This window comes from Gigantopelta aegis, chromosome 6 (genome assembly GCF_016097555.1).
Source record: "Gigantopelta aegis isolate Gae_Host chromosome 6, Gae_host_genome, whole genome shotgun sequence".
Lineage (NCBI taxonomy): Eukaryota > Metazoa > Mollusca > Gastropoda > Neomphalida > Peltospiridae > Gigantopelta > Gigantopelta aegis.
Window position 1 is genome coordinate 38,547,418 of NC_054704.1, and position 26,481 is coordinate 38,573,898.

The 26,481-nt window shown below is 35.8% G+C and overlaps 1 protein-coding gene across 1 annotated transcript in view; it reads left to right on the plus strand.

Moving 5' to 3' along the window:
* The first annotated feature begins 1,134 nt into the window (after positions 1-1,134).
* Positions 1,135-26,481, plus strand: part of LOC121374526 (multiple epidermal growth factor-like domains protein 11) — a 52,077-nt gene continuing 26,730 nt past the window's right edge. The window contains exons 1-3 of the mRNA XM_041501630.1: positions 1,135-1,372; positions 4,754-4,975; positions 25,705-25,857. Coding sequence (XP_041357564.1) covers positions 1,135-1,372; positions 4,754-4,975; positions 25,705-25,857 — 613 coding nt within the window. The remainder of the gene's footprint in view (positions 1,373-4,753; positions 4,976-25,704; positions 25,858-26,481) is intronic.

The following is a 26,481-nucleotide window of genomic DNA, read 5'->3' on the forward strand; positions in this document are numbered from 1 at the left end:
CATGCATTGGCCTGCATATTCACCAGACTTGTCACCCATTTAGGTGCGTGGGATGAACTAGGGCGGCGAGTTCGATCACATCACGTCCCTGCCGTCAACCTCCAGCAACTGGTTCAGCAATTAGTTGCAGAATGGCAAGCGATTCCTCAACGTTATTTTCAACGCCTGGTTAACAGCATGCGCCAACGTTGTCAAGAATGTGTGAATGCTAATGGTGGCTACACCAGTTACTGACGCTTCTACTACATGTGTGAACATAATTTTTGAGGGTGCATGACTTTCACCATCTGGGTAGTAAACTAGTTTCCAAGCAAAGGTTTTTTGTTTTGTGTTTTCTGTTCTTGAGACATCAAATAAATAATTTGTCATTAGTCGTCACAATTTTAGCATATTAGCTTATTTTTATTTGCACAAATATTTTTGACCCTTAACTTCTTTTGAGTAATATATGTGTGTGTGTGTGTGTGTGTTGTGTGTCGTTTTGGCGCCTTCCTACGCCCGTTAGTGGTGTTTAACAAAACAAAACTTTTAACTTTTTGTCCTTTTAGGGTATATACTACAAAATCAAATTCCATAGACGAAACTATTAACATATGTGACTATAACTCCTACCTGCAGCGTATCAATCGACATAAACACCACGAATATAAATACTACCACCCTTCACCCTTAAAGTGAATCAGAAAAAAAGAGGGGGCGAAGCTGCTCATTTCCGAGATAATGGGTAGGGTCTATGACTACCATAGTTCCGCACAAATTTTGAGTACTTTTATTTTACATACATGTTTCAAGCACAAGGCTACTTGACACAGTGGTACTAAATGAAATAAAGTTGCATTTTTTGCCCAGATGAAACTATTTGTTTTTACAATCAACACACATTTATCACCAATCACAGGACTTGTGGTGTTAGCTTTTCTATCAGAAGCTGGGTGCATCTCGAACTTTGACCAAGCCGGAAGTTATTTGGTTCAGTACTACCTATATACTATTGTTTCACTATTGTTTTCGAATCTCGATTATTTTTTGTATTTTTGTTTTCTTGATTGTTTACATTTTTGTAATTTGCAAGTTTTGTTTTGTGAACTGTATATCTAAGTACATTGTGTTGCTAGTGTACATGGACCAATAGCAATGTCTATATTTATTTACCGTTTCTTTTTAGTGAACGTAGCTCGAAATAAGAGAGCATACCAGAGTTCGTATTTGAGCGGATATGAACAATATGCGTCTAACGCCACTGATGGTGTAAGCAAGCAAACTGGATACAGCTTTATTCATACCAATACAGGACAGACGTACACCTGGTGGGAAGTGGATTTAGAAAAAACATTTTTTATTCATGAAGTCAAAATATACTTCAGAACTGACTGTAAGTAAAGGATGCTTATCACTAACATGATGTTTCTTTTTATACAGTTTCACAATGGTATGCCAGATACCAGCATATCCATAGAACTTGCCCTTTTTATAGACATTACCTAAGAAGAATTAAACATACTTTTGAGAGCTTAACATTCTGCATGGCCGTTTACTGCAAACAGTTGCGTGTTAGGACGATTTAGCTGAAATTTGGTAGGTAGTTGGGATACTTCGGGGGATTGATTGTATTAACAAATTATGTATATTGGTTATGAGTATTGGCCTTAATCGCAAATTTTGTTGTTTTTTGTATTAAAAATATTTGTGTGCCGTCTGTTTCGTCCTGTGGTAAGAAACGTTATGGACCCATATAAATACAATTTGGCAGATAGTTAGGCCAACCAGGGGGATTGATTGTCTTACGACTTGATGTGTATTAGTTATGTGTATTGGCCTCTATAGCGAACTTCGTATTGTATGTCAGTTTCTATGAATTTTACGAGTAAAAACCCTTGAAATTCTAGAAATAATTTATACTGCCTGTCTACATAAAAGTGTTGTAATATTGAATTAATGCGTTGTTTACTTCCGGGGGAATTGGTATTTCTAATGTTAAGTCCGGCCCTTTTTCGGGCAGTTTGTTTCATTTTTCAAACACGAAAATCAGTGTAAGTCGAGAAGTTTTGAAGTTTACACCAGTTTTATTTTTACTGTTATAATCTACTCTTCAGAGCGTAATAAACTGTCGATTTACATTTGTTTAATTTTTGAAAGTTTTCACATGGATTTGGCAAATGGAAATTGCACATATCTGAGGAGATTGTATCTTGAAATCTTTTAATGTGACAGAAACAAAATGTATATGTTATAATTTACCATTTACAGCTTTATTAACCTTTAAAATATGAAAGAAGTGCAATGTTATTTGTTAATATGGCAAGACATTTAATGAAATAGCCTAAACAAAATACACCTTGCACGCGTGGCTACTTTCGATTTGTCGAGATGCACTGGGCAATAGGTCAGCTATTTGTGTAAGAGGTCAGCCATAGCCAGATAGTCCCCTTCTTAAAGGAATAGAAAACTCAAATATGAGTATCAGGTTTTATGTGGGGTTTTTTTTAAAGTATTATCATTGTTTGTAAATTAAGTTCTGGGACGATTTGGATTAAATTTGGTAGTTGGTTAGGTGACAGTGTGTGTGTATATGCGGATTGGGAGGGGTAATTATTGATGCAATTAGATAATATTAGTAAGTCTGAGTAATAGGTGACGGCGTGTGCGTGTATATGGGTTGTGGTGTGTGTGTGTGTGTGTGTGTGTGTGTGTGTGTGTGTGTGTGGGTGGGGTAATTATTGTTGTAAGTAAATAATGTATAATTATGTCTGAGAAATGTACAGCTATTATAGCTTGAAAATCCATCATTATTGCTTGCGGTTATATTTATAATTATTATTAATTCTTCTTTTCTTTGGTTTGGTTTTTCAGGATGAACTTTAAAATGTACTCTAAATGTGTTGTGGTTTTCTCATTGAAACCTTTAATAATCAATATTATGTTTTTAATCGTGAAATCGATGCTATAATTATTGCCTATACGAGTGTTAGGGGCTGGTTGGACTTTATGGCTGTCTGGTCAGTACTGGGTGAACGACTGGAGCACGCTAAGCTGTATTGTGTTTTGTGTTGTATGTTATGGATAAAAACAACACGCAATACAGCATAGCGTTTAACCATACGTCGTATCGCGCTCAACTCGTTCCATCCAGTACTACCAAAACACCCAGCAACTCCAACAAGGAACTCTCCATTTGCACGAAATGTGCTACAAAATAACTCGTTAATCAATTATCAAAGTTGTGGTGGTACCGAACGAAATGTAGAGGACAGGAAGGAAGGAAGGAAATGTTTTATTTAACGACGCACTCAACACATTTTATTTACGGTTATATGGCGTCAGACATATGGTTAAGGACCACACAGATATTGAAGGAGGAAACCCGCTGTCGCCACTTCATGGGTTACTCTTTTTTGATTGGCAGCAAGGGATCTTTTATATGCACCATCCCATAGACAGGATAGCACATACCACGGCCTTTGATGTATCGATCCCACACCGACCGCGCATCGAGCGAGCGCTGTACCACTGGGCTACGTCCCGCCCCTGTAGAGGACAGTTCAACTGTAGAGGTGTATGCAGTTGTTATGGAGCATAATCATGAGACAAATATAATATTCAAAAGGAATGCCACATTTAAGACCTATCAACGTTAACGCGTTTAGTTGTTCTAAATTTCGACAAATTAATATACATGTTTGTTAAATATTAATTTTAGGTTGACATGAGAATATGGGTAAATATGTCACACGACTTACCTAATTCGTCTCCCAGTGAGGATACTATTTTTCTGTTATTATCGGAGGGAGGAAAGAAAGAAAGAAATGTTTTATTTAACGACGCACTCAACACATTTTATTTACGGTTATATGGCGTCGGACATATGATTAAGAAAACACGCTGCCGCCACGCAGTGGGTTACTCTTTCCGATTAGCAGCAAGGGATATTTTATATGGAGCATCCCAGTCAGGATAGTACATATTACGACCTTTGTTACACCAGTTGTGGAACACTGGCAGGAACCAGAAATGGGCTACGTTCCGGCCCTCTGTTAGTATCGTCCACAGAAAAATAAACACAATCAAGGTTGGGATTTTCAATAGTTGTTACAAAATTATTACTTATTAGAATAATATCTTGAAACGAGAAATTGATTTACAATTTGAGGAATAAGACGTTTGGGGCCACATTAGAGGTTACCATATGTACAAGCTAATTAGACTTTAAAGGCACACTGTCACGGATTTAAGAAACTTATTTTTCTAAAAGTGGATAATAAATAAAAATTACATTAATTGTTGGAAATCAAATATAGCTATCGCATCACCTTAACTGAACCATGATGGAGTTAAATTCATGTCATCCCTCTCGGCACTTTTACTTTTTGAATAAGGGACCATTGCCATAATTCAATTATTTTTATAAAATGCAATTAATAAATGGAGTATGGTGGTTATGAAGATGGGTGAATAAAGTACATTTAGGGACAAATCAAATTATTTTTGTTCAGGTAATATTTTGTTAGACCATTAAATGGGTCAGTGGTCTGAAAGGAAATGAAATATTTTTATTTTCTAAATCTTGAAGGTACCCAATACTTTCCGATAATGTACAATATCAAACGTCGACTGTTTTAAACTAACCCCTCCCACTATCATAACGTAAAGGGTGTATTATGGTATCTGAGGTTAACGCTTAGTTGCAACAGGTTTTGCCAATTATTTAGTGGAAAGGATATATCGAATAAACTAATCAGTAGTTTTATCTCATCAGATAAGTTGAGAAGAAACGGTGTCCAGGTGTACACTAACACAAGGGAGAGAACGTCTAACACTGGGCATCTGTGTGGTACTGTGACTGGTAGACCAAACGGATCTGACATCCCTGACGTGGTGACCATCACCTGTGACGTCAACGCGAGATATGTGACAATCTACCAAGGAACCGATAATGGTGGATCAACAGCCTTGGACTTCATGGAAGTTGAAGTCTATGGTAATATTCCACGTTTTGCTTGCTGATTTAATTAATATATTGAGTAAACAAATAAGACACGCTTCCCCAAACGCATTATGGTTCTGGTCAATAATTTTAAGCCTAAGTGTGTTTATATTTGTTCCTAATGTTATTTATAAATCCTATTCAATATTTTCTTATGTTAAATGCACATAAAAACAAACACAAACGTCAACATAAATCATACGTAACTCATCATCCAAAACTCATCATCCAAAGTGCTCAAAGTCTAGTTATTACAATTATAAACAAATATCTTTCTCATATCAATATCTAAAGGTATAGGAGTCCTGAAGCTACGAGAAAATCAGTATAGCTTGCTTCATTATCAATTCATTGTTTTGTGTAATGTATACCACCTTTCTTTAATATGTACTGCAAATATGTATGCATAAACTACATGTAATAACCCGATGTACATGCAGTTTGAAGTAAGTATGCAAACATGTATGCATTTTATGTATTTATATATGAACTAACGGACCGTACCCACAACAAAGTCGGAGTATAACAGATTCTGCAGTAAGAGGTCTGGTGAACTCTCCCCTTCCTCAGCATTGTTTTGTTTTCATTTGGGACCTCTTGTGGTTCAATCATTTTTTATGTCTGAAGTAATAAATACTGTTCATAAGTTTTTGGACGATGAAACACTTACCCCTCCCATATGTACGTACCCGAAAATCCCTAATATGATTGATTCATTGTACGTACAATTGTCAATTGTGAATATAAATTATAAATAATTTTATTTTATTTATAACGTTGATTGAATAGCAAATTATTTATCAATGCACATGGTATTGTAGCAATATGTAATCAACAGAAAATACAAAATGAGAAGGGTATATGAGTTGACTGTTCACAGAAAATGTATTATTTGACAAGCCGTATATTTCTTTTTTTTATTGTAAACCATTCCTGAGTTTGATGCAATTGTTATCGACAAACAGAGACTTTTTAACGATTGCAATTACATGTCAAATATATTTTTCTGTATAAAATATTAGTGGCTATATATTAAACGTGTTTCTGATCGTCCTAATATTTGTACAAGGTTTAATTTCATTTTATTTCCTAAAATGTTATTTTTTCGTACATTGACTATACAGACACTGATATTCTAAACAAGAAAATATATTTAATATGTAAGTTTAATCGTAGAAATGTTTTATTAGTCGGAAACATCTTACAATGCAGCAAACTCGGGAATGTCCCTTTAAAATATATATGCCTAGACATGATTAGTATATATATATAGAGAGAGAGATTATTATAAGAGCTTATGTTTCGTACAGATTTTATGAAATGAGTGTCAGGATTCTTGTATTGCCCGATGTTATGATGTCGCTTCCCAAACTTACCTTATTTGCTGTTCCCGTGAAATCAATATGACATATATGTGTTATACTGGTTATATTTTCATGTATATCCTGAACTATGCGGATAATAAATTGTATTATATCCAGGGAGAATTCCAGTGGAAGTCAACAACAGCCGATGCAGGGCCCTTTCTTTTTAGCAATCTTAGCCTACGTACTCGTAAAATTATTGTAAGCTGGGACATTGCGCACGGTATTGCTATCAGTTGTTAAACGGAGGGGGGGGGGGGGGGGGGGGGGGGACGGACGTAGCCCAGTAGTAAAATGTTCGATTGGTGCGCGGTCGGTCTGGGATCGATCCCCGTCGGTGGGGAATTTGTGGATGGGGTGTTTCAAATGTACGATTAAAATTGCATTTGTTCAAGTTCCCATTAGGCTATTTCTCGCTCCAGCCAGTGCACCACGACTGGTATATTAAAGGCCGTGGTATGTACTGCCTTGTCTGTGGGATAGTGCATATAAAAGAACCCTTCCTGATAATCGAAAAGAGTAGCCCATGAAGTGGCGACAGCGGGTTTCCTCTCTCAATATCTGTGTGATCCTTAACCATATAACCGAAAATAAAACGTGTTGAGAGCGTCGTTAAATAAACCATTTCATTTCATTTATTTTCTTGCTTGTTAAACGGTGGGGTTCGAATTACGTGCTTTGCTTTTTAAAGGCTATTTCACATAGATATTATTAAAGCCTTCAGTTTATAGAAGAAAATATATTTCTGCATTAACAGTTTGGTTCATTCTCGGCTGTTAAATGTTAAACATAATAAATATCCCCTGCACGTGTTGTAACCTCTTTGAGAATGGCCAATACAGCACAAAGTGAAATTTTGAGTAAAAGTCAGTATCTATCTGTGATATTTGTATTTTTGCACAGTTCTTTACACTGTGTGTTTGTTTAAATCTTGGGTTTTTATATTGATGTTGATCATCACTTTATGTTTTTTGCATACCATAATTTGACACCCAATAGCCGATGTATTTTTTGTGCTGGGGTGTCGTTAAACATTCATTCATTCATTCATAGGAAATATGTGCATTCTTCGACTGACAAACGTCGAATTGTGACGTGTAAATTTACAGACGGTCTCCTTTGTTTAAAACATCATTGTTTTAAAATGCATGCGAAAATGTGTGGTTCTGAGTGAGCGACATTCATGCCAGGCGTTTCTACTGACATCACATGATTTTAGACTGATTTAAGTTCAAAAACAACTGATGCATGTCCAAAAAATGGCAGACAAGAATATTCAGTTAAACGTTTAAATTTGAACAAAAATGATATAAGCAAATACAAAGGTTAGCTTGATGTGCATAATTTTAATAGCATCTACAATATGTTTATATTATTTTAAAGGTTTTTTTTCTTTATTATTAAGATGGCGTAAAATATAGTCATTAATATTACATTTTGTTTTCAAGCTATACATATTCCCATGTCAAACAGAAATGCCCGAACACCACAAATAGATACTGAAAGTACCGAATTCGAAGTTTTAAGTGTGCTGGTGAAAATAAATCAACATTATGTGCAGTTTTAGACCCGATATATATCGAGTTCCTTGTATTGGTGTCTGAATACGTTATACATAGGGAGTGTATGTGCATTTGATCAAACATAAACAATTTTCCCACAGATCAGAACAAAATGTTTGACATTAGAATTTTGACGCACCACCCATAAGAACGTTATATATATATATATGTACAACACAGCATAGAAGTCAAAAGAAAACACGATAAAAATAAAAATATTGTGAACTCGGGCACTAAAGATCTGATCTATGCTATACAATATAAATTATATCTAATTTGATCGATTTTCAATCATAAGTCGGTAGCTACTAGCAGTCTGCTACGGCTTGATTCACATACATCGTAATAGAGGATTTTTTACTTAATAATGAGCGAATGAACTATCTAGTTAATTAAAAAAACCCGCATGAAGTACATATAATTTATATTAAAAAGAAATAAACGAAAACAGATGTTCCATAATATATGAAATAAATACATGTAGTTGTATATTAAATACAAAATTATTTATTTTGCTTTCAATTTAAAAAAAGTAACAAAAAGAAGAGAAAACTCAATAGCAACTCACAAAAGGCAAACTATATACATGTAACTTTCAGGATTAAAATATACTTTAGAAACGTTTGAGCTGAATTAACATTGGTTTACATCGGCATAAAATTCCGCGTTCGATGGTGATATTTATACATTTTAAATGCATTAAAATTAGAAGTAAATAAGAACTGACACAACACCAAACAATCGAAGCGCTCAAAACACGACGTTTTTGGCATCACATAAACTGGTAGCAATACCGTGAGTCACTCTACAGAAAGCGTCACTTTTCAAAATACAAATTCAAGATAAAGCAATGAAACTATATGGAAACTAGATGAACAAAAAAAGAGAAAAGATCATATCTGACCACGCAGCGCTGTAATGGGTCTGCACGTGTAGACACCTCTTACTCCGTGAAGAAGCACGCGATGTCACTGGTGTCATGTTTCAGGAGTTTGATACAACTGGTTTATAACGATCAAGAGCGCACATGGATGTGTTATTTGGGTGTCCCTAATAACATATTTGGAATAACTTTAGCATTAAAAACTATCCAAGTGTGTAATATTTCCATTTCCACACAAATATTCTATGTGTGACTTAAATTATACACTGTGGCAGTTCTGATAATTTAAAAATATGGAGTCCTTCATAATAAATTTCATCAAAGTCATAAAGGTAAAGGCTGTGCTTTTCTTAAAGGGACATTTCTGAGTTTGCCGCAACTTTTAAGATGTTGTCGACTAACAGATACTTTATAACGATTGTAATTACATTTCAAATATATTTGTCTGCATAATATATTAGTGGCTGTATATTAAACGAGTTTTTGATCGTTCTAATATTTGTACTAGGTTAATTTTTATTTTATTTCCTAAAATAAAAAATTTCGGTACGAAATTATTTGAAAAGAAAATACAGTTTGGGCTTCTTACAAATATTAAGACGACCAGAAATACATTAAATATACAGATAATGGTATTCTAAACAAGAAAATATATTTAATATGTAAGTTTAATCGTAGAAATATTTTATTAGTCGGAAACATCTTACAATGCTGCAAACTCAGGAATGTCCCTTTAATAAACAATTTTAATTTAAAAAAGTATTTAGAGAAACGACAGTTAACATATTTTTGAGTAACAACAATTGCAAAATTAGTAACACCAATGTTATCAAGACTGTATCCTTGAAGCACTATTATTCTTGAGTCTACCACTACTTTTAGCAAAAGTATGTAATTAATATTTCAATAGTTAGTATATTTCAATGTACAACTATTAAAGACCTAAATAAGAATAATTGTGTGTTTCTGGTAACATTGATAAAGGTTAGATACGGCCGATCAGACAGTTTTAAAAATATACTAAATTCAGATACTTATTTTTTTTTTTAAAAGATTAAGTTAAAGATCAATTCATTTATTCATTTATGTAGTTATTTTCGTATTTATATTCAGTTTCAAATGCATCAGCTGTCAGAATCAAGTATCCAGAAACATAACTTAGTTACGGTCTATGTTCAAATATGCACCAGCAGTAAATCATACAACAAAGGACTGAATTGCAGATCTCCATATCTTTCTTTTATATATTAATTTTATAATAACATTATTAACTATGAGCTGCATGGTTTCAATATTTTACTATATATTTTGTATTCCCCATAATGGGTAAAAAGTGTTAATCATACTTTTGCTTTCAGGTAAGTGCTAAACCAGGACGTCTTATAAACATGTGACGTCATTCTAATGTATTTACTACATACACTTAACAGCAAATCAAACAAATTATGTCACCATTCACTTAAATATTTTTTTAAAAGGAGGATTCAATGTATCCAGCTTTCCGGTCCAGGCCGCGTTTGACCAACACCTATCACTAAAACGTGATGTCAGTACAGTTAGCCATCATGTTCATAGTAGTGAATAGATTGTAAGATATTAATTTTCTAATGAATTGATTCTTAATTAACACAATTTATACACTCACAATTATTTACAATTTTTACGAATGGATTATATGTCTACTATTCACTACAGTCGAAGCACAGAAATGTAGCATAGGCCTACTTTTGCAGATCGAATATAATAGAAGAAAGTGGGGTATAATGGGATACATAACGATCGAAGTGCTCTTATTGGCCATGGATATGCAGTACAGAGGCAAATGTAAAATAATTCGCACCATTAGTTAATAAACTATCAATATGCCATACAACAGCTGGCAATTGTAAAGCATAACAAAATAATGCGCACATGTCAAAGATGTCTTAAATTTCCCATTTTGCCTCATTTACAGGGCAAATTGGGATTTGGTAATGAGGCAACTTTATATCGATGGGGCATAATGGGATGACGTTCTCCCTTCATAGATCATATACAACTAAACAAATCTGAGAAACCTTCAAGGCTACAAAACATGTATTTTAACTCATCAAAAGGACTTCATGAACATCTATTCGGAATAGATTCTACTTGAAAACCACAATTCAATCAATAACTTTCATCAGTGAACTTATAAATGAGTTTATATCAGCCTCAAAACACAAACCTTTATATTGAACTCTAGGGAAAGGCAAATCACTTTACAGAAGTAATCTGTGAATAGTTGATAGCTGTAACGGAACATGCTCTTATCTTTTCGCCTGTGGCGATGTTAATTGTTTTAGAGAGCCGTGTGCGGCTGGGTTACGTAATACCCCCGCGCAACGGTGGTCGAGCTGTTCCCAATACACACCCAGATCAGATGTGGAGGCCATGTGGCCAGTGGTTACGTAATACCTCCGCGAGTTCTGTTTTACGACCCTGTATTCCTAGCGGAATGGCGACAGTAAGTCTGGTCATCTAAGAAAATTATGCCGTCTTGGTCGCTGTGGAATTATCACATGATATGGGTAGTACCGCGATGTGGCCCCAGGCGATATTCGGATATTATAATAAATAGATAGGATTTTAGAGATATCGGGGAGAAACATTGGAAGTATCCAGGGGAAACGGACGTCGTCCACTGAACGATCTATATAAGTTCAGTCCGGACGTGGTAAATATATATTTCTGCTCTGTTGTATAACCTTGATGTGATTGATGTGACTTTAAATATTTTAATACTGTATTATACCAATAATATTTAGACAGTGTTTCCGGTAATCTGACGAAGTAAATTGTAGGCTTCACTGTCTAATATTTTATACGAGTATTTGGTAATATAAAGCTTAGCCGGTCATCCTAGAGGACCTAGGTAAACTGTATGTTATTGTCTTCATTGTGATAGGTACCAGTATTAGGTAGTACTAAACCAAATAACTTCCGGCTGGGTCAAAGTTCGAGGTGCACCCAACTTTTGATAGAGAAGTGAACACCACAAGTCCTGTGATTGGTTATAAATGTGAGTCTGTTGGTTGTAAAAAATCATAATTTCATCTGGGTAAAAAAAATGTGCAATTTTATTTCATCTAGTACCAATGTGTCAAGTAGCCTTGTGCTTGAAACATGTATGGGGTACACCCTATAGCACATATTCAGTGCATAATAAAAAATATTATGATTTTGTCATTTTATTTAATTAAACTATACTGGTTGATTAATTAGCCATCACTCGATCATGCAAGTTCACAATGACCTTGACCTTGACAATAATCTCTGTACATGGCTCTGAATGGAGTTTGAATCAAAGTTAGCACTGAAGAAAAGTTGGTTTTGGCCTATAATTCATACTGTAAAGATTTCAATAATTTCTTTTTACATGGTATTTGACTTGCCATATACAACTGCTCTTAAATATGGTATTATATATAGGCAACCTGAACTAAGATTTTAATAGCAATTTATTTTTATATTAAAAATAGCATGTGCCAATAGTGGGTTAATGTCTTTAGTTTCCATTAACATTGTTAATTTTTTATGTATGAAATTCTGAAAACTCAAATTTATAAAGAAGTTGATTTTTATTGTCATTTTGACATATTTATAGGGTGCTAAGTTATATTTTAGACAAATTTGTAGTTTTATGCAAAATTTAAAGTAAATTTGAAGAATTTGTGCTTTTCAATATATGCTTTTTGAGGTGTACATTATATTAGGTTGCACTGTAGAAACAACAGTTTCAGTGAGGTTGTCAGTTTATGTCAGAATACACCAGATCCTGGTTGTCATAAAGACACATAGCTGGACACTTTTTGAAAAATGTATGTTATCAGTATAGGTAGTACTAAACCAAATAACTTCCGGCTGGGTCAAAGTTCGAGGTGCACCCAACTTTTGATAGAGAAGTGAACACCACAAGTCCTGTGATAGGTTATAAATGTGAGTGTGTTGGTTGTAAAAAATAATAATTTCATCTGGGTAAAACAAATGTGCAATTTTATTTCATCTAGTACCAATGTGTCAAGTAGCCTTGTGCTTGAAACATGTATGGGGTACCTGTAAAAAAAAGTACTCGAATTTTGTGCGAAACTAGGGTAGTCATAGACGCTACCCGTTATCTCAGAAACGAGCAGCTTGACCCCCATTTTTTTCTGATTCACTTTAAGTGTAAGGGGTGGTAGTATTTATATCCGTGGCGTTTATGTCGGTTGATACGTTGCAGGTAGGAGTTTTAGCCACATATGTTACTATTGTCGTCTATGGGATTTGATTTGGTAGTATACACCCATTAATTCTGTATTACAAGGTTACTGAATGAGTAGTTAAGGGTTAATTACAAATTAACCAGTTAGGAATAGAGTTGTAATTCCTTTATTAATTAAGTTCCCCTGGAAGCGTTTCTCAATTATAACACGTGTGGGTGTTGTGTCACAGTGAAGTGATTAGAATATTGTGTAAACTAGACACCTAGAGATTAACTAATTAAGTGATTAGTTCAGGGTTGTTATATTTGTTGTTGTTAATTAACTACTGCGGCAAGTACATTTGTCAGCGTACTGTTAATACAGATTCCAAAGTGTATTGTGTTTTGTTGTGTTTTCTAGTGAACTAAACGTGCTATATATATACATACTTTATATAAGATCTATCTCTGATTACCTAGAGACGAGCCACTCGGGTTTTTAAATGCCCGATACAGAGAGATCTAATAGATATACAGTTAGGAGAGATATTTGGATAATCGTGTTTTATACTGATGAGACCATCCTTCCCCAAACTTCACCATTAGCCGAATTGGAGTATAGATCATTGCACTGCACTATATGTATTGTGTATCCTCGTCATCAATGCTCTTTACATTAGGCCCCTCACTTGCAGAGGTAGATTGTTTGCTGGCTTTGCCATGCTTACTACCAGGTTGTATTCCTTTTACTCCGTATTCTTTCACCTTTGCTTTATTCGGAGTATTTGCTTTCTGCTGTTCCAAAAGTTGTTTCTTGTATGGACTACTTATTAATATAACCGTTGATTGATGCTTAGTGCCTTTACGTGTTGCAGAAACCTTTTCCTTCAGCTTTGGGATTGGAAAAATAACAGAAGGTAAAACAAAGGACATCGTTTATACCATAGGAAGAGACACACCAGAAGTGGATGGAACAGCAGGAGGAACCTTAATCCATCCTTAGGTGTTAGCGTTGTTGGGGTGGGTGCCTGTGGTTGAATAACGTATATAGTTGGTGGAATGACAAGCCTCTGAGACACACCCTTAAACACTGATGTTGTAGGTGTGGGTACGTATGGTTGGGTAGCATCAGTAGTAGGTGAAACGACAAGACTCTTAGATGCGTCCTTAGGCATTGGTATTGTAGGGTTGGGTGCCTTTGGCTGGGAAGCATCAGTAGTACAGTGTTCATCTGGCCGGTTATTAGCATGAATAAATGTGGAGGTAACATGATCAATGTCATCTGCAGCATGCATTGGCACATCTGTAGTTTCGGCAGATACAAGGTCATGTTTCTAGAAGACATCCCTATTCACTGGAAACATGCCTGTCTTCCTAAACCCGTTGATAGCAGTCACAGAAGTGGCAGCTCTGATATATGCCTGTCCAGATATTTCAACTACCTGATAAGTTGTGATAACGTTGACTGGATTGTGATGAAGCCATTTCTCAACCTTAGAAGGTGCTCAGTGGTTTCATGAACGAAACATCAAGGGGTTGTAATCGCTGGCTACATTGGGGAGGAAGGCACAATATTACGACACTATTATCCATTGCCAAGTCGACCCGCTCAAGGTTCTTAGTATAAGTAGAATGGCCATCTAGCTGGGTCTTCCTTTGACAGCCCCTGCAAGTACTGTAACTTTACTGTGGTGCAGGGGTGAAACATTCTCAATGAGAATGACTAATACAGTACAACTCTCCTTTTGGGACACTTGTTGGCCGTTAGGTGCGACCCGTGAAATTGGATGATGGGATCCTGGTGATTGAGTTGGGGCATACCTGCGGGTATGACTTTTGACAATACACTACATTGGCCCGGAGTTCAAATAGATGGATGGTCAGGAAGGCCCAACCTCACCAATCGGCTGGTCACGTCAAACTTCAGAGCATACAACCCTTTGTTGTGTTACATTACTCAAGAACAAACATTGTTTGAATCACCATTTGTATTCTTATTTTGTTTTGCTCTTGGTGGCGGTGGCTAGGGTCAGTCAGGTGATTTATTGTTTATTATTGCCTGAGTATATCAACCATGCATCCGTGGTATCCTTGTTGGACTCTGTGGTGGGTGACGGTCATGGTTGATGAATTGTATCACCTAAATTATGGATACAAGTAATTCAGTATCAATTGATGGGGCCCTGAAAAAGGTCCACACCAACGTTTTGGACTCTTCATCATCGCATGTCAAAATTATATGGGAAACACTTTGCGTACTCGCGAGAGTGCCCAAGGTGGAAAGTGGAAAAAGAGGTACAACATGTGAACGTTGAAAAACACCTCTCTTTCACAGAGGTTAGAAAGGTTTGATGGAAGCATCAACGCCCCCAGCAGCTGGTAAATCATATGCCACTGCCATGAAGGTTTCTACAACCAGTATAGCCATTCAGACTGACCTGACATGGCCTAATGGTGAGGGTAAATTTCTGAAGATATCTGATCTTGAAAAAGTTAACAACCAAACTACAAAATATGCTAATAAACAAGTTTCCAAATCTATCAAGAGGCTCATCTTCTGGAGAGGTAGGTCCCAGTAAGCCTCCACCGTGAAAATACCCTAAAACACAATAAGGATTCTTCTTCGGGACAACTGAATAAATATGAAAAACAGTTGGTTCCGACAAACAATCCTTTTGAAGCTTTGGATGATGTGGATGATCAAACGGATATAGTGTCAGATGATTGTCCACAAGCACAAAGATCTCATAAGCCAAAAATAACTCTTGTCCTTCCATCTAATGACTAATTCAATCATTCAGTGGAACTGCCGTGGGCTTAGGTCCACTTTTGATGAATTAAGGTTTTTTAATTCAGAAACATAATCCTCTTGGTCTTCTGAAAACTTTCCCGAAGGACACTGATCATATTACAATGAGAGGATTTCACCTCTAACATAAATTTCAAGAAACTGAAACTAGAGCATCTGGGGGTGTTTCCATTCATGTTAATAAAAATATTCCTCAGAATATACTAATATTAACTACTAATTTATAAGCTGTGGCTGTAAAAGTTATAGCTCATAAAACTATTAATCTGTGTTCAGTTGTCTTGCCTTTATTATTATGGGGGATTTTAATGGTCACCAAACTTTGTGGGAATGCGATCATATTAATATTAGAGGTAAACAATTGGAATACTTAATTCTCAAAAATGAATTACTTTTATTCAATGATAAAAGTCATAACTATTTTTATTCTGCCAGTTGTTCTTTCACGTTTATAGACTTAACCCTTTGTAGTCTTTCTCTTTTTGATGACTTCTCCTGGGAAGTTGGTCCAGATCATTGTGGTAGTGACCACTTTCCCATTATTTTGGAGAATGATGGACCTCCATCACTTACAAGGGTTCAAAGGTGGAAGTTGGCAAAGGCAAATTGGAATCAGTTTCGGCATATGTGCAGCACTCGTCTGCATCAGTTTGTCATTATTGATGCCGATGTTCCCATGTCTTTGTTCACTTCCATCTTAAAGGACATTGCAGATGAAACTATTTCTAAGACTTCAGCAGTGCCAAAGTGTTTCAATATACCATGATTGGTTTATTAATACATGCAAAGATGCACTTGAAGTGCGAAACAGGCTCCTTCAGAGGTTGAAACGTGAACCTACTATGCATAACCTGGATGCTCTTTTTATTGCAAAGGCTAAGGCTCTCCGAGAGATCAGACAGAGTAAGAAATGATCTTGGAAAACTTTTGTCTGCAAGTTCAATTCACAAATATCAGTGAAATCTGTTTGGAATAGAATCTGTGAAATCAAAGGTAAAGAATCCAGTAATACAGTTCATCATTTGTATGTCAATGATATAGATGTCACGTCTCATCGTGACATTGCCAATGCATTGGCAGACAACTTTTCTCATAACTCATCTTCTTCTTTCAGTAGAGATGCTTTTCCTTTAATTTTTCATCTGAAAATGCTAACATTTCTCTAGGCCATGATATTCAGTAGGACCAGATGAAATTCATCATGAGTTATTAAAGGGACATTCCTGAGTTTGCTATAATTTTAAAGATGTTATCGACTAACAGATACCTTTTTTTAACTAGTGTAATTACATATCAAATATATTTTCCTGCATAACATAATTTTGGCTGTATATTAAACGTGTTTCTGGTCGTTCTAATATTTGTACTAGCGTAAATTTCATTTTATTTTCCAAAATATTTTGTTTTTGTACGTACGAATTATTTGAAGACAAAATCCAGCTTGGCCTTCTTACAAATATTAAGATGACCAGAAACACATTAAATATACATCCACTGATATTCTAAACAGGAAAATATATTTAATATGTAAGTTTAATCGTAGAAATAGTTTATTAGTAGGAAACATCTTAAAATGGAGCAAACTCAGGAATGTCCCTTTAAAACATTTACCTGAATCATTTTAATATTTAATAAAATATCTGGATTTCTGGTGACTTTCCTTCTGATTGGAGGAAAGAAATTATTATTCCTATCCACAAGCATGGTAAGGATCCAACTAATCCTACTAGTTATTGCCCTATCACTTTGACAAATTGCATTTGTAAAACCACGGATCAATCGTCGACTTGTCTGGTATCTTGAATCCCATAAATTGCTTACTAGTAGTGTGCAATGTGGGTTCAGATCTAGACGTAGCACGATTGATCATCTTGTTAGATTTGAAACGTTTTGTAGGGAAGCTTTTATTCATAATCAGCACTTGGTTTCAGCAGTGGGGTTTTTTATTTGGAGAAAGCTTACGATACCACGTGGAAGTATGGGATTTTAAATGACCTCCATGGCATGAGCCTTAGAGGTCGACTTCTTGTTTTTAAAAGATAAATCTTTTTAAGTCCGGGTGGGGTCGACGTTGTCTGACATTCACCCAAATGGGTGTGCCTCAGGGTAGTATCCTGTATGTAACTCTATTTTCTATGAACATTAACAGCACCACCCAGTTTTTAACATCTGGTGTGGATTGCTCGCTATATGTCGATGATTTTCAGATTTGCATTAGATCGTCCAATATGAGTATCATTGAACGTAAGTTGCAGTTTTGTTTGAATAAACTTCATCAATGTACAACTAACAATGGTTTACGATTCTCAAAGGTAAAAACGGTTTGTATGCATATCTGCCAGAAAAGAGTTCTCCACAGTTGTTTTTCGTTAAAAATCCAATTTCAGATGTGAAGGAGACTAAATTTCTGGGGGTTATACTTGACAGGAAGCTATCTTTTGTGTCCCATCTTAAATATATTAAAAAGAAGAGCTTAAAAGCTCTCAATATTTTAAAAGTTATTGGTAATATGGAATGGGGAGCAGACCTCAAGGTTATGCTCCGTCTGTATTGATCTCTTGTGAGGTCAAAACTTGATTATGGATACATTGTGTATGGGACGGCCCGCAAGTCTTACTTGCAGATGCTAGATCCTATACACAACTAGGGACTTGGGCTTTGTCTTGATGCATTTATTACATCTCCTGTAGAGAGCTTATACGTCGATGTACATGAACCTTGTTTGGGTGCTAGACATGCAGTATGCCACCAGATTAAATCAATACAAAAACATCCTACACATAAAACAGTGTTTGATAACACATAATATATGATATGAAGTTGTTTGATGGAAGGCCAAATGCTATTCGTACATTTGATCTTCGCATTCAGCGTTTATTGTCGCGTTCCAACATGGATTTAACTAACACTTTGGAAACTCCTTCAGATTTTGTTTTACCACCTTGGTGTATTACACCACCTAAAATTGTGTTTGATCTTGCGCATCTGAAGAAATACCGTACAGATCCTGTTGTGTACAAGCAATTTTTCATGGAAATTCGAGACAAGTACCGTGATTACATTACTGTTTTTACAGACGGATCACGGAATGGGAATTATGTGGCTTGTGCTACAGTCTTTCCATCGGACACAATACTTTCCACGATACTGCCTGACTCGCCATCGATCTTCAGTGCTGAAGTTTAGGCAGTCATTAAAGCCTTAGAAGAAATCAAAGACTCGATTGCATCCAAATTTATTATTTTTACCGACTCACTTTCATGTCTCCAAGCTTTACGCAATATGAAGTTCCACCATCACTTAATTGGGATGGTGCTATGAAAGTGTGTCTTTTTATCCATTGCCAATAAAGACATTGTATTTTGTTGTGTGCCCAGCCATGTTGGCATCAGGGGCAATGGAAAGGCAGATTCAGCTGCCAAGTCTGCTTTGGATTTGCCTCATGCCAGAGTTGGTGTACCTTATACTGATTTTAAATATAGTATCAACCAATTTTTTTTTTCAACCTGGCAACATGATTGGGACGGTGCGGTTGCGAACAAGCTTCATGCTATCAAGCCGGTCTTGGGAGAATGGCAGTCCTCCTATTGAAAGAACAGGAAGGATGAAATAGTCTTGTGTCGTGCTCGCATCGGTCATACTTACTTGACACATACATTTATTTCGAAGAAAGATCCTCCACCTCAGCGTGGGCACTGTCAATGCACTCTGACAGTACGCCACATTTTGGTGGAGTGTCATCTCAAAGAAACTCGAAAAGATATATTTGGACAAAGAACCGTGATGGAATCCTTTCGGTTCCATCCAGAACTTTTAATCTAAATTTTAATATTACCTATCTGTGATATTTGTATTTCTGCACAGTTCTTTACACTGTGTTTTATTTAACTGTTGAATTTTTATATTGATGTTGGTCATCACTTTAGATTTGCCTTTAACATAGTTTGACACACAATAGCAGATGTATTTTTCATGCAGGGGTGTCTTTAAACATTCATTCATTCATTCATTTAAACGGAGATACAAATCGTAGGTAACAGCAATCAGATCGATTGATGTGACTTCTCTGCCTCCTTTGTCGCTGCGTGCTTATTACTAACTTGCTAGCATGCACAATACTTCCTTTTTCTGATAGGTATTTTGTTATGTTCATGTATGTCCGAGATGTGGGGGGATACCCATCACTTGTGAGTTACTGCGTTCAGTACAACCTTGTTTATTTCATGTTATAAATTGTAAAAACAGTTTGAAGGATAGATACACCACAACTTATTTTGTTTTATTCAGCTAGAAACTGACATTTGTGTAACAATATCAAATTTTATTAACTGTCAGAGATTTGATATATATATATATATATATATATATATATATATACAAAACTCGTCTTTCGTGTTACATTTTTAAAGTAAAAGTAGTTGTATTTTTTTTTTTTCACGACGCCTCTAGAGCACATTGATTTGTATCTTAGCATCGACTATTGGACGTCAAACATATGGTCATTCTGATATATTTCTTTGGAGGAACCCCGCTGCCGCCACATAGGCTACTCTTTCCACTAAGCAGCAAGTGGTCTTTTATATGCACTTTCCCACGGACAGGACAGCACATACCACGGCCTTTGATGAACCAGTTGTGGACCACTGGTTGGAACGGAAAATAGCCCAAACTGCAAATGGGTCCATTGAGAAGGATCGATCCGATGATCGACCGCTTCACAGGTGGACACGCTACCACTTGAGCTACATGCCACTCCATATTTTTAAAGGTTCCATCAGTCATTAACATAAAGTAAAATAAAAGTGTATTATGATATGATTATTGTTATTTTTTATTTTACCTACACGTGAAAAGAAACCCAAATCCCAGGATAGTTTATGTCTGAAGTATAGTTAATTTTACTTTAAACAATTTTCTGTTTTCCCTTGCATTTTTGTTCAGTTGTATAACAAGCGACTTAAACAAAGTATCACTATAGCATGCTTAAATGTAGTTTTACAATTACTTATGGATATGGACATATACTGAAGAAATGAATCCATTATGCTATTTGAACTCAACATTTATATGTTTTTGCTGTATTGGTCTCCAAAATATTCTACAAACCAGAACAAAATTTACATCTCATGTAACAGATGTCTGTTTGGGAAATGTAAGAACATTTAAAAGTAAAAATTACTACTTCAGACATTTTATATGATCATGATGATGAAATATATACATGTATATATTTTTAAAATAGGTACATAGTTTCGAATTTGTCTGAACCTATCCAATACGTTCTAACCGATTGTATAATCGAAAGTCGATCGATTAGCGCTAACCAATTACAAACGATTACAAACATCACACCTCACTCTAACTCCTTACTACAAAGGAATGTAAGTCCTCATTTGAGTACTTGCATGTGCATTAGTGAGCTATAAATATAATAATATAATACATTATAATAAACAAGAAATATTTTAGTCACTTCACAATATTAATACTCAATGACGCTGTAATTATTTCTGTCAAACATACGCTAGTTGTGTCTAAGTTATGTTTTATAACTGTCCCTTAAATGAATAATTAATGCTTCACGACACAAAAGGTAAGTGTATGAATATGATTATTACATTAAACATAAAATATATAATTATGTAAAAAGAGTATAAAGAGCTATCCTTCCTTAAATTAGTCCAGTAGCCTAGCAACGTATTTGGACGATAAGAGGACAGTCTAGATAAAAGTGATAAAATTGTATAATGCTTTCAAAGGACTTAACATTTTATTTCTAGCTACGAGCCATTTGATCAGGAAAGAAAGAAAATGTGTTATTTAACGACACATTTTATTTACGGTCATATGGCGTCGGACATATGGTTAAGGACCACACACAGATATTGAGAGAGGAAACCCGCTGTCACCACTTCATGGGCTACTCTTTCCGATTAGCAACAAGGGATCTTTTATATGTACCATCCCACAGACAGGATAGCACATACCATGGCCTTTGATATACCAGTCGTGGTGCACTGGCTGGAGCGAAAAATAGCCCAATGGGCTCACTGACGGGGATCGATCCCAGACCGACCGCGCATCAAGCGAACGCTTTACCACTGGGCTACGTCCCGCCCGTCCAACTGATCAGTGTTTGCGTACTAATTATATTGGATGTTAATTACATAGTACAAAATGTACATATTTCGATAGTTTAGCTTATGTCGATACTAAATGAAGTTACTACCCGAGCTTCAACAGTCTGACCAGTATATTGACCCCCAACACCCGGACATATGATATACCTCATTAATAATTCACATTGTCCACAATTTAAACTGGACTACGGGCACACGCCAACAGTTAACAAATAATCACCTCTACACCAAGAGCACTCATCTTTTACGCAAAATTGCCGACCACCCGCTCTGTATTGGCAGCTCTGCCCTTGGCACTCTCCTGTTCTGTAGCTGCTAGGGGCCGTCTTGGACTGGGGTGAGGCCTACTGATCTAGTCCTTTAAGGGTTAACAGATTGCTTGATCACCCTTGGTGTCACAGTTGATCAGGAGGTTCGAACGACCCCCATCCACACACACACACACACCTCCCACCCTACCCCTCTGCTGAGGCTAAACTATTTTATACGACGAAACACCAGGCAAAGTGTCCATGGAAAATGTACACACAACATGTCTGCTAGATTCGTGTACAACCCTCAAAGTTCAGCTCATGCTGTGCCCACTGGTTGATCAAACCGGTACTTCCAAAGGCAGGGACTGACACACTTTCCAAACCCTGCCCATCCCTAGACCATCCACTTACCGCCTTTTAAAATCAGCCACCTCAGCCATTAGATATCCCATCATTCTTTTCAACCTAATACAGCACAAAATTGAAGTTTTTAGTAAAATTCAGTATCCGTAAAATTCTGTGATATTTGTGTTTTTGCACAGTTCTTTACACTGTTTTTGTTTAAGTCTTGAATTTTTATATTGATGTTGATCATCACTTTATTTATTTGCATTACCATAGTTTGACACCCAATAGCCGATGTATTTTTCGTGCTGGGGTGTCGTTAAACATTCATTCATTCATTCTTTTCAACCTCTGAAGATTTAATCGTGGTGTATCAACTAGTGACGTACAGGAAAAGAAACTACCTCTCTCAACTCCCACCTGAGCAACTATGGCTCTGCCTATATCCATCTTATCCAGCAACCCACTGTACCATGACACGATGTTTCGAGAATTCTCGCACTACCTAGCGACCGTCAATATCGGTCTGGTTCCTCTGTGCGGTTGTTCAAACCACTCGGATGTGTCACTACCGACAGTTTATGTCTGCTCCTTAGACGTTTTGCCATGGACAGTCCATCGACCAGCGGTGGGGCCACAGTACACGTGTTTTATTATTATTATTCAAACTCTCTCTCTAACTAACACACTCTCTCTCTCTCTCTCTCTCTCTGCAACATTTCAACAGATCTTCAAATATTTTTCCACACAATTGAAAACAACCGTAAAAGCACAGTGTATTTCAAACACAAAACTGGGTTACAGAATAATAAGATGCAAATATTTTTAACCTGTTTAACCAAACGTTCATCGTCGATAAAAAAAAAAAAAAAATGTCCATACAGTTGACTTCTTGTCAGCTCAAAGGACAGTGCCGCAATGCGGATACAGTTCAAATATATTGTGGAAAATGTGCGCATTTGGTCAGTCGCGTGTATTACTCGTGGGTTCATTCAACGCTTATCATCGTCCGGTGACAGTGTGGCGATCGAAATTTTAGTACCAGGTATAGGTCAGCGAGTAGAGTATGAATTGACCTTTAGAGACAAAGCTTACTACTATACATATCGTTTACATCAGTAGCAAGGTATCTGTTATATATACCGTACATCATACAGTATGTCCTTGATATACCAGTCAATAAAATAAAATTGTTTCTTTAAAGGGACATTCCCCAGTTTGCTGCATTGTAAGATGTTTCCGACTAATAAAACATTTCTACGATTAAACTTACATATTAAATATATGTTCTTGTTTAGAATATCAGTGTCTGTATAGTCAATGTGTTTCTGGTCGACTTAATATTTGTAAGAAGCCCAAATTGGATTTTGTCTTCAAATAATTTCGTACTAATTTCGTACGTACGAAAAAATTATATTTTAGGAAATAAAATGAAATTAAACCTTGTACAAATATTAGGACGATCAGAAACACGTTTAATATATAGCCACTAATATTTTATACAGAAAAATATATTTGACATGTAATTACAATCGTTAAAAAGTCTCTGCTAGTCGATAACATCTTACAAATTGCATCAAACTCAGGAATGTCCCTTTAATAAAATATGAGTTTCAATAATTGATGATACGAAACGACACAAGAACATATTTATGATGTCACCATTTTCATGTTAAACCACCCTTAAACCAACTCATGATTAGATTTATTCAAATCAACTGATTTGGTGTCATTTATACCAGAGTTTACATAAAACCACCTTTATGCCTACTGACATTTAAAACTGGTTTAATGTTAACCAACATTTTACACAAAACCAGCTCGATGAATATAAACAGTAGTGCGAGAGAAAGGTTATACATGTCTTTTGCTAAACTTTAGATAAACAAGCTTTAAGCATATGAGGACGGAGGAATTAACCGATCACAATACAACATTGGTGGATTTCCACTGAAGCAACACTGCGTATCCCAACAGGTTGAGGGGTCACCTACTATACCTTAGTGTTCCTCAAACGATTATGACATCACTTATAAAATACACGTCAATATTCCACGGCCAATCACAAAAGATATGAATAAAGTCTAATAAAGACCAAACCATACCCTAACACGACAATAAATAACAGTTCAAAATTCAAATGTCTCATAAATGGCGCACATCTTAAAATCAAGAATTAATGTGTCCCAAAATACTGATTGGTTGGCTCATAGCAAAACTTATAATCATAGGGCATATGGAAGCAGCAAACAACCGAAGGACTAATATATAGTTGCCTTGCAAAACGATGAATTGCAAGTACGTTAATGGTGTACTGTATTACTGCAGTATAAGTCCTTTGAGTTTGATGCAATTTTTAAAGGGACATTCCTGAGTTTGCTGCAATTTTTAAGATGTTATCGACTAACAGATACTTTTTGACGACTGTAATTACATATCAAATATATTTTTCTGCATAAAATATTAGTGGCTGTATATTAAACGTGTTTCTGATATTTCTAATATTTGTACTAGTTTAAATTTCATTTTATTTCCTAAAAAAGATTTTTCCGTACGTACGAAATTATTTGAAGACAAAATCCAGTTTGGGCTTCTTACGAATATTAAAACGACCAGAAACACATCGAATATACAGACACTGATATTCTAAACAAGAAAATATATTTAATATGTAAGTTTAATCGTAGAAATATTTTATTAGTAAGAAACATCTTACAATGCAGCAAACTCGGGAATGTCCCTTTAAGAAAGTGTCGTTATGACGGGTTGTATTTTGTGTTTGTTTTTTGTTTTGTTGATTTTGTTGGGGGGGGGGGTGTTGTTGTTTTTTGTTGTTGTTGTTGTTTTTTGTTGTTTAGTTTTGTTGTGTTTTTTAGGGGGAAGGTTGTAAAAATATATAAATAAAAGAAAGTATGTAATAAATACAGAACTTCACATACTTCCTAGTTATTGCACTCGTTTCTTTTCTCAAAAGAGGAGCATAGTGAACCAAATATCCTAAAGTATTTAGGAAAACCAAAACTGCCAAATATAACTATCAGAAAAGAAATGTCTGGCTATAAAGACAACTACAGTATTATAATTTGTATTGGCATTCCTTTGTGAGAAAGCATTATAATATGTGGGATATAACTACCAACTCGTCTACTGTTCTACCTTTAACAGCATGTGAGTTGGATGTCAAATATGGCACTACCTGTGACAAGTTGTGCAACAGCCGCCACTGTGCCGTACAATCCTCATCATGTAACGTGCAGACAGGAGACTGTGACAGTGGGACATGTCAGCAAGGGTGGACAGGAGCTGACTGCACAACAGGTAATACAATTAATTTAGATCATGCAGTAAAATTAACGGATAAATACCTTTTATAACAAGTAGTAAATAATATATACGTATTTATATATCGGTTTTGCTTAATATAGTTACCTCTCATCTGCATACACATTACCAACAAATGAAACTATATTTTTCACCTTACAAATGTTATCTGTATTATTATGAGTAGTAGTAGTAGTAGCAGTAGTAGTAGTAGTGGTAGTAGTAGTAGTAGCAGTAGTAGTAGTAGTAGTAGTAGTAGTAGTAGTTATAGTAGTAGTGGTAGTAGTAGTAGCAGTAGTAGTAGTAGTAGTAGTAGTAGTAGTAGTAGTAGTAGTAGTTATAGTAGTAGTAGTAGTGGTAGTAGTAGTAGTAGTAGTAGTAGTAGTAGTAGTAGTAGTAGTCCACCAATAGAGGAGTATGGGTTTTGTCTCTATCCGTCTGTTCATCCATCTATCTGGGTTTACTAAAGTTGTAGTATAATAGTGCAAATTACCAGTAGTTGACAGTGTTGTCGCCAGATCACGTTTGACTTTCATAGGAATTTGCATGCCATAACAGTTAAAATGAAATTTATCCAGTTTTGACAGAGTTAATGCCCATGAACTTTGGCGATGTGCTAGA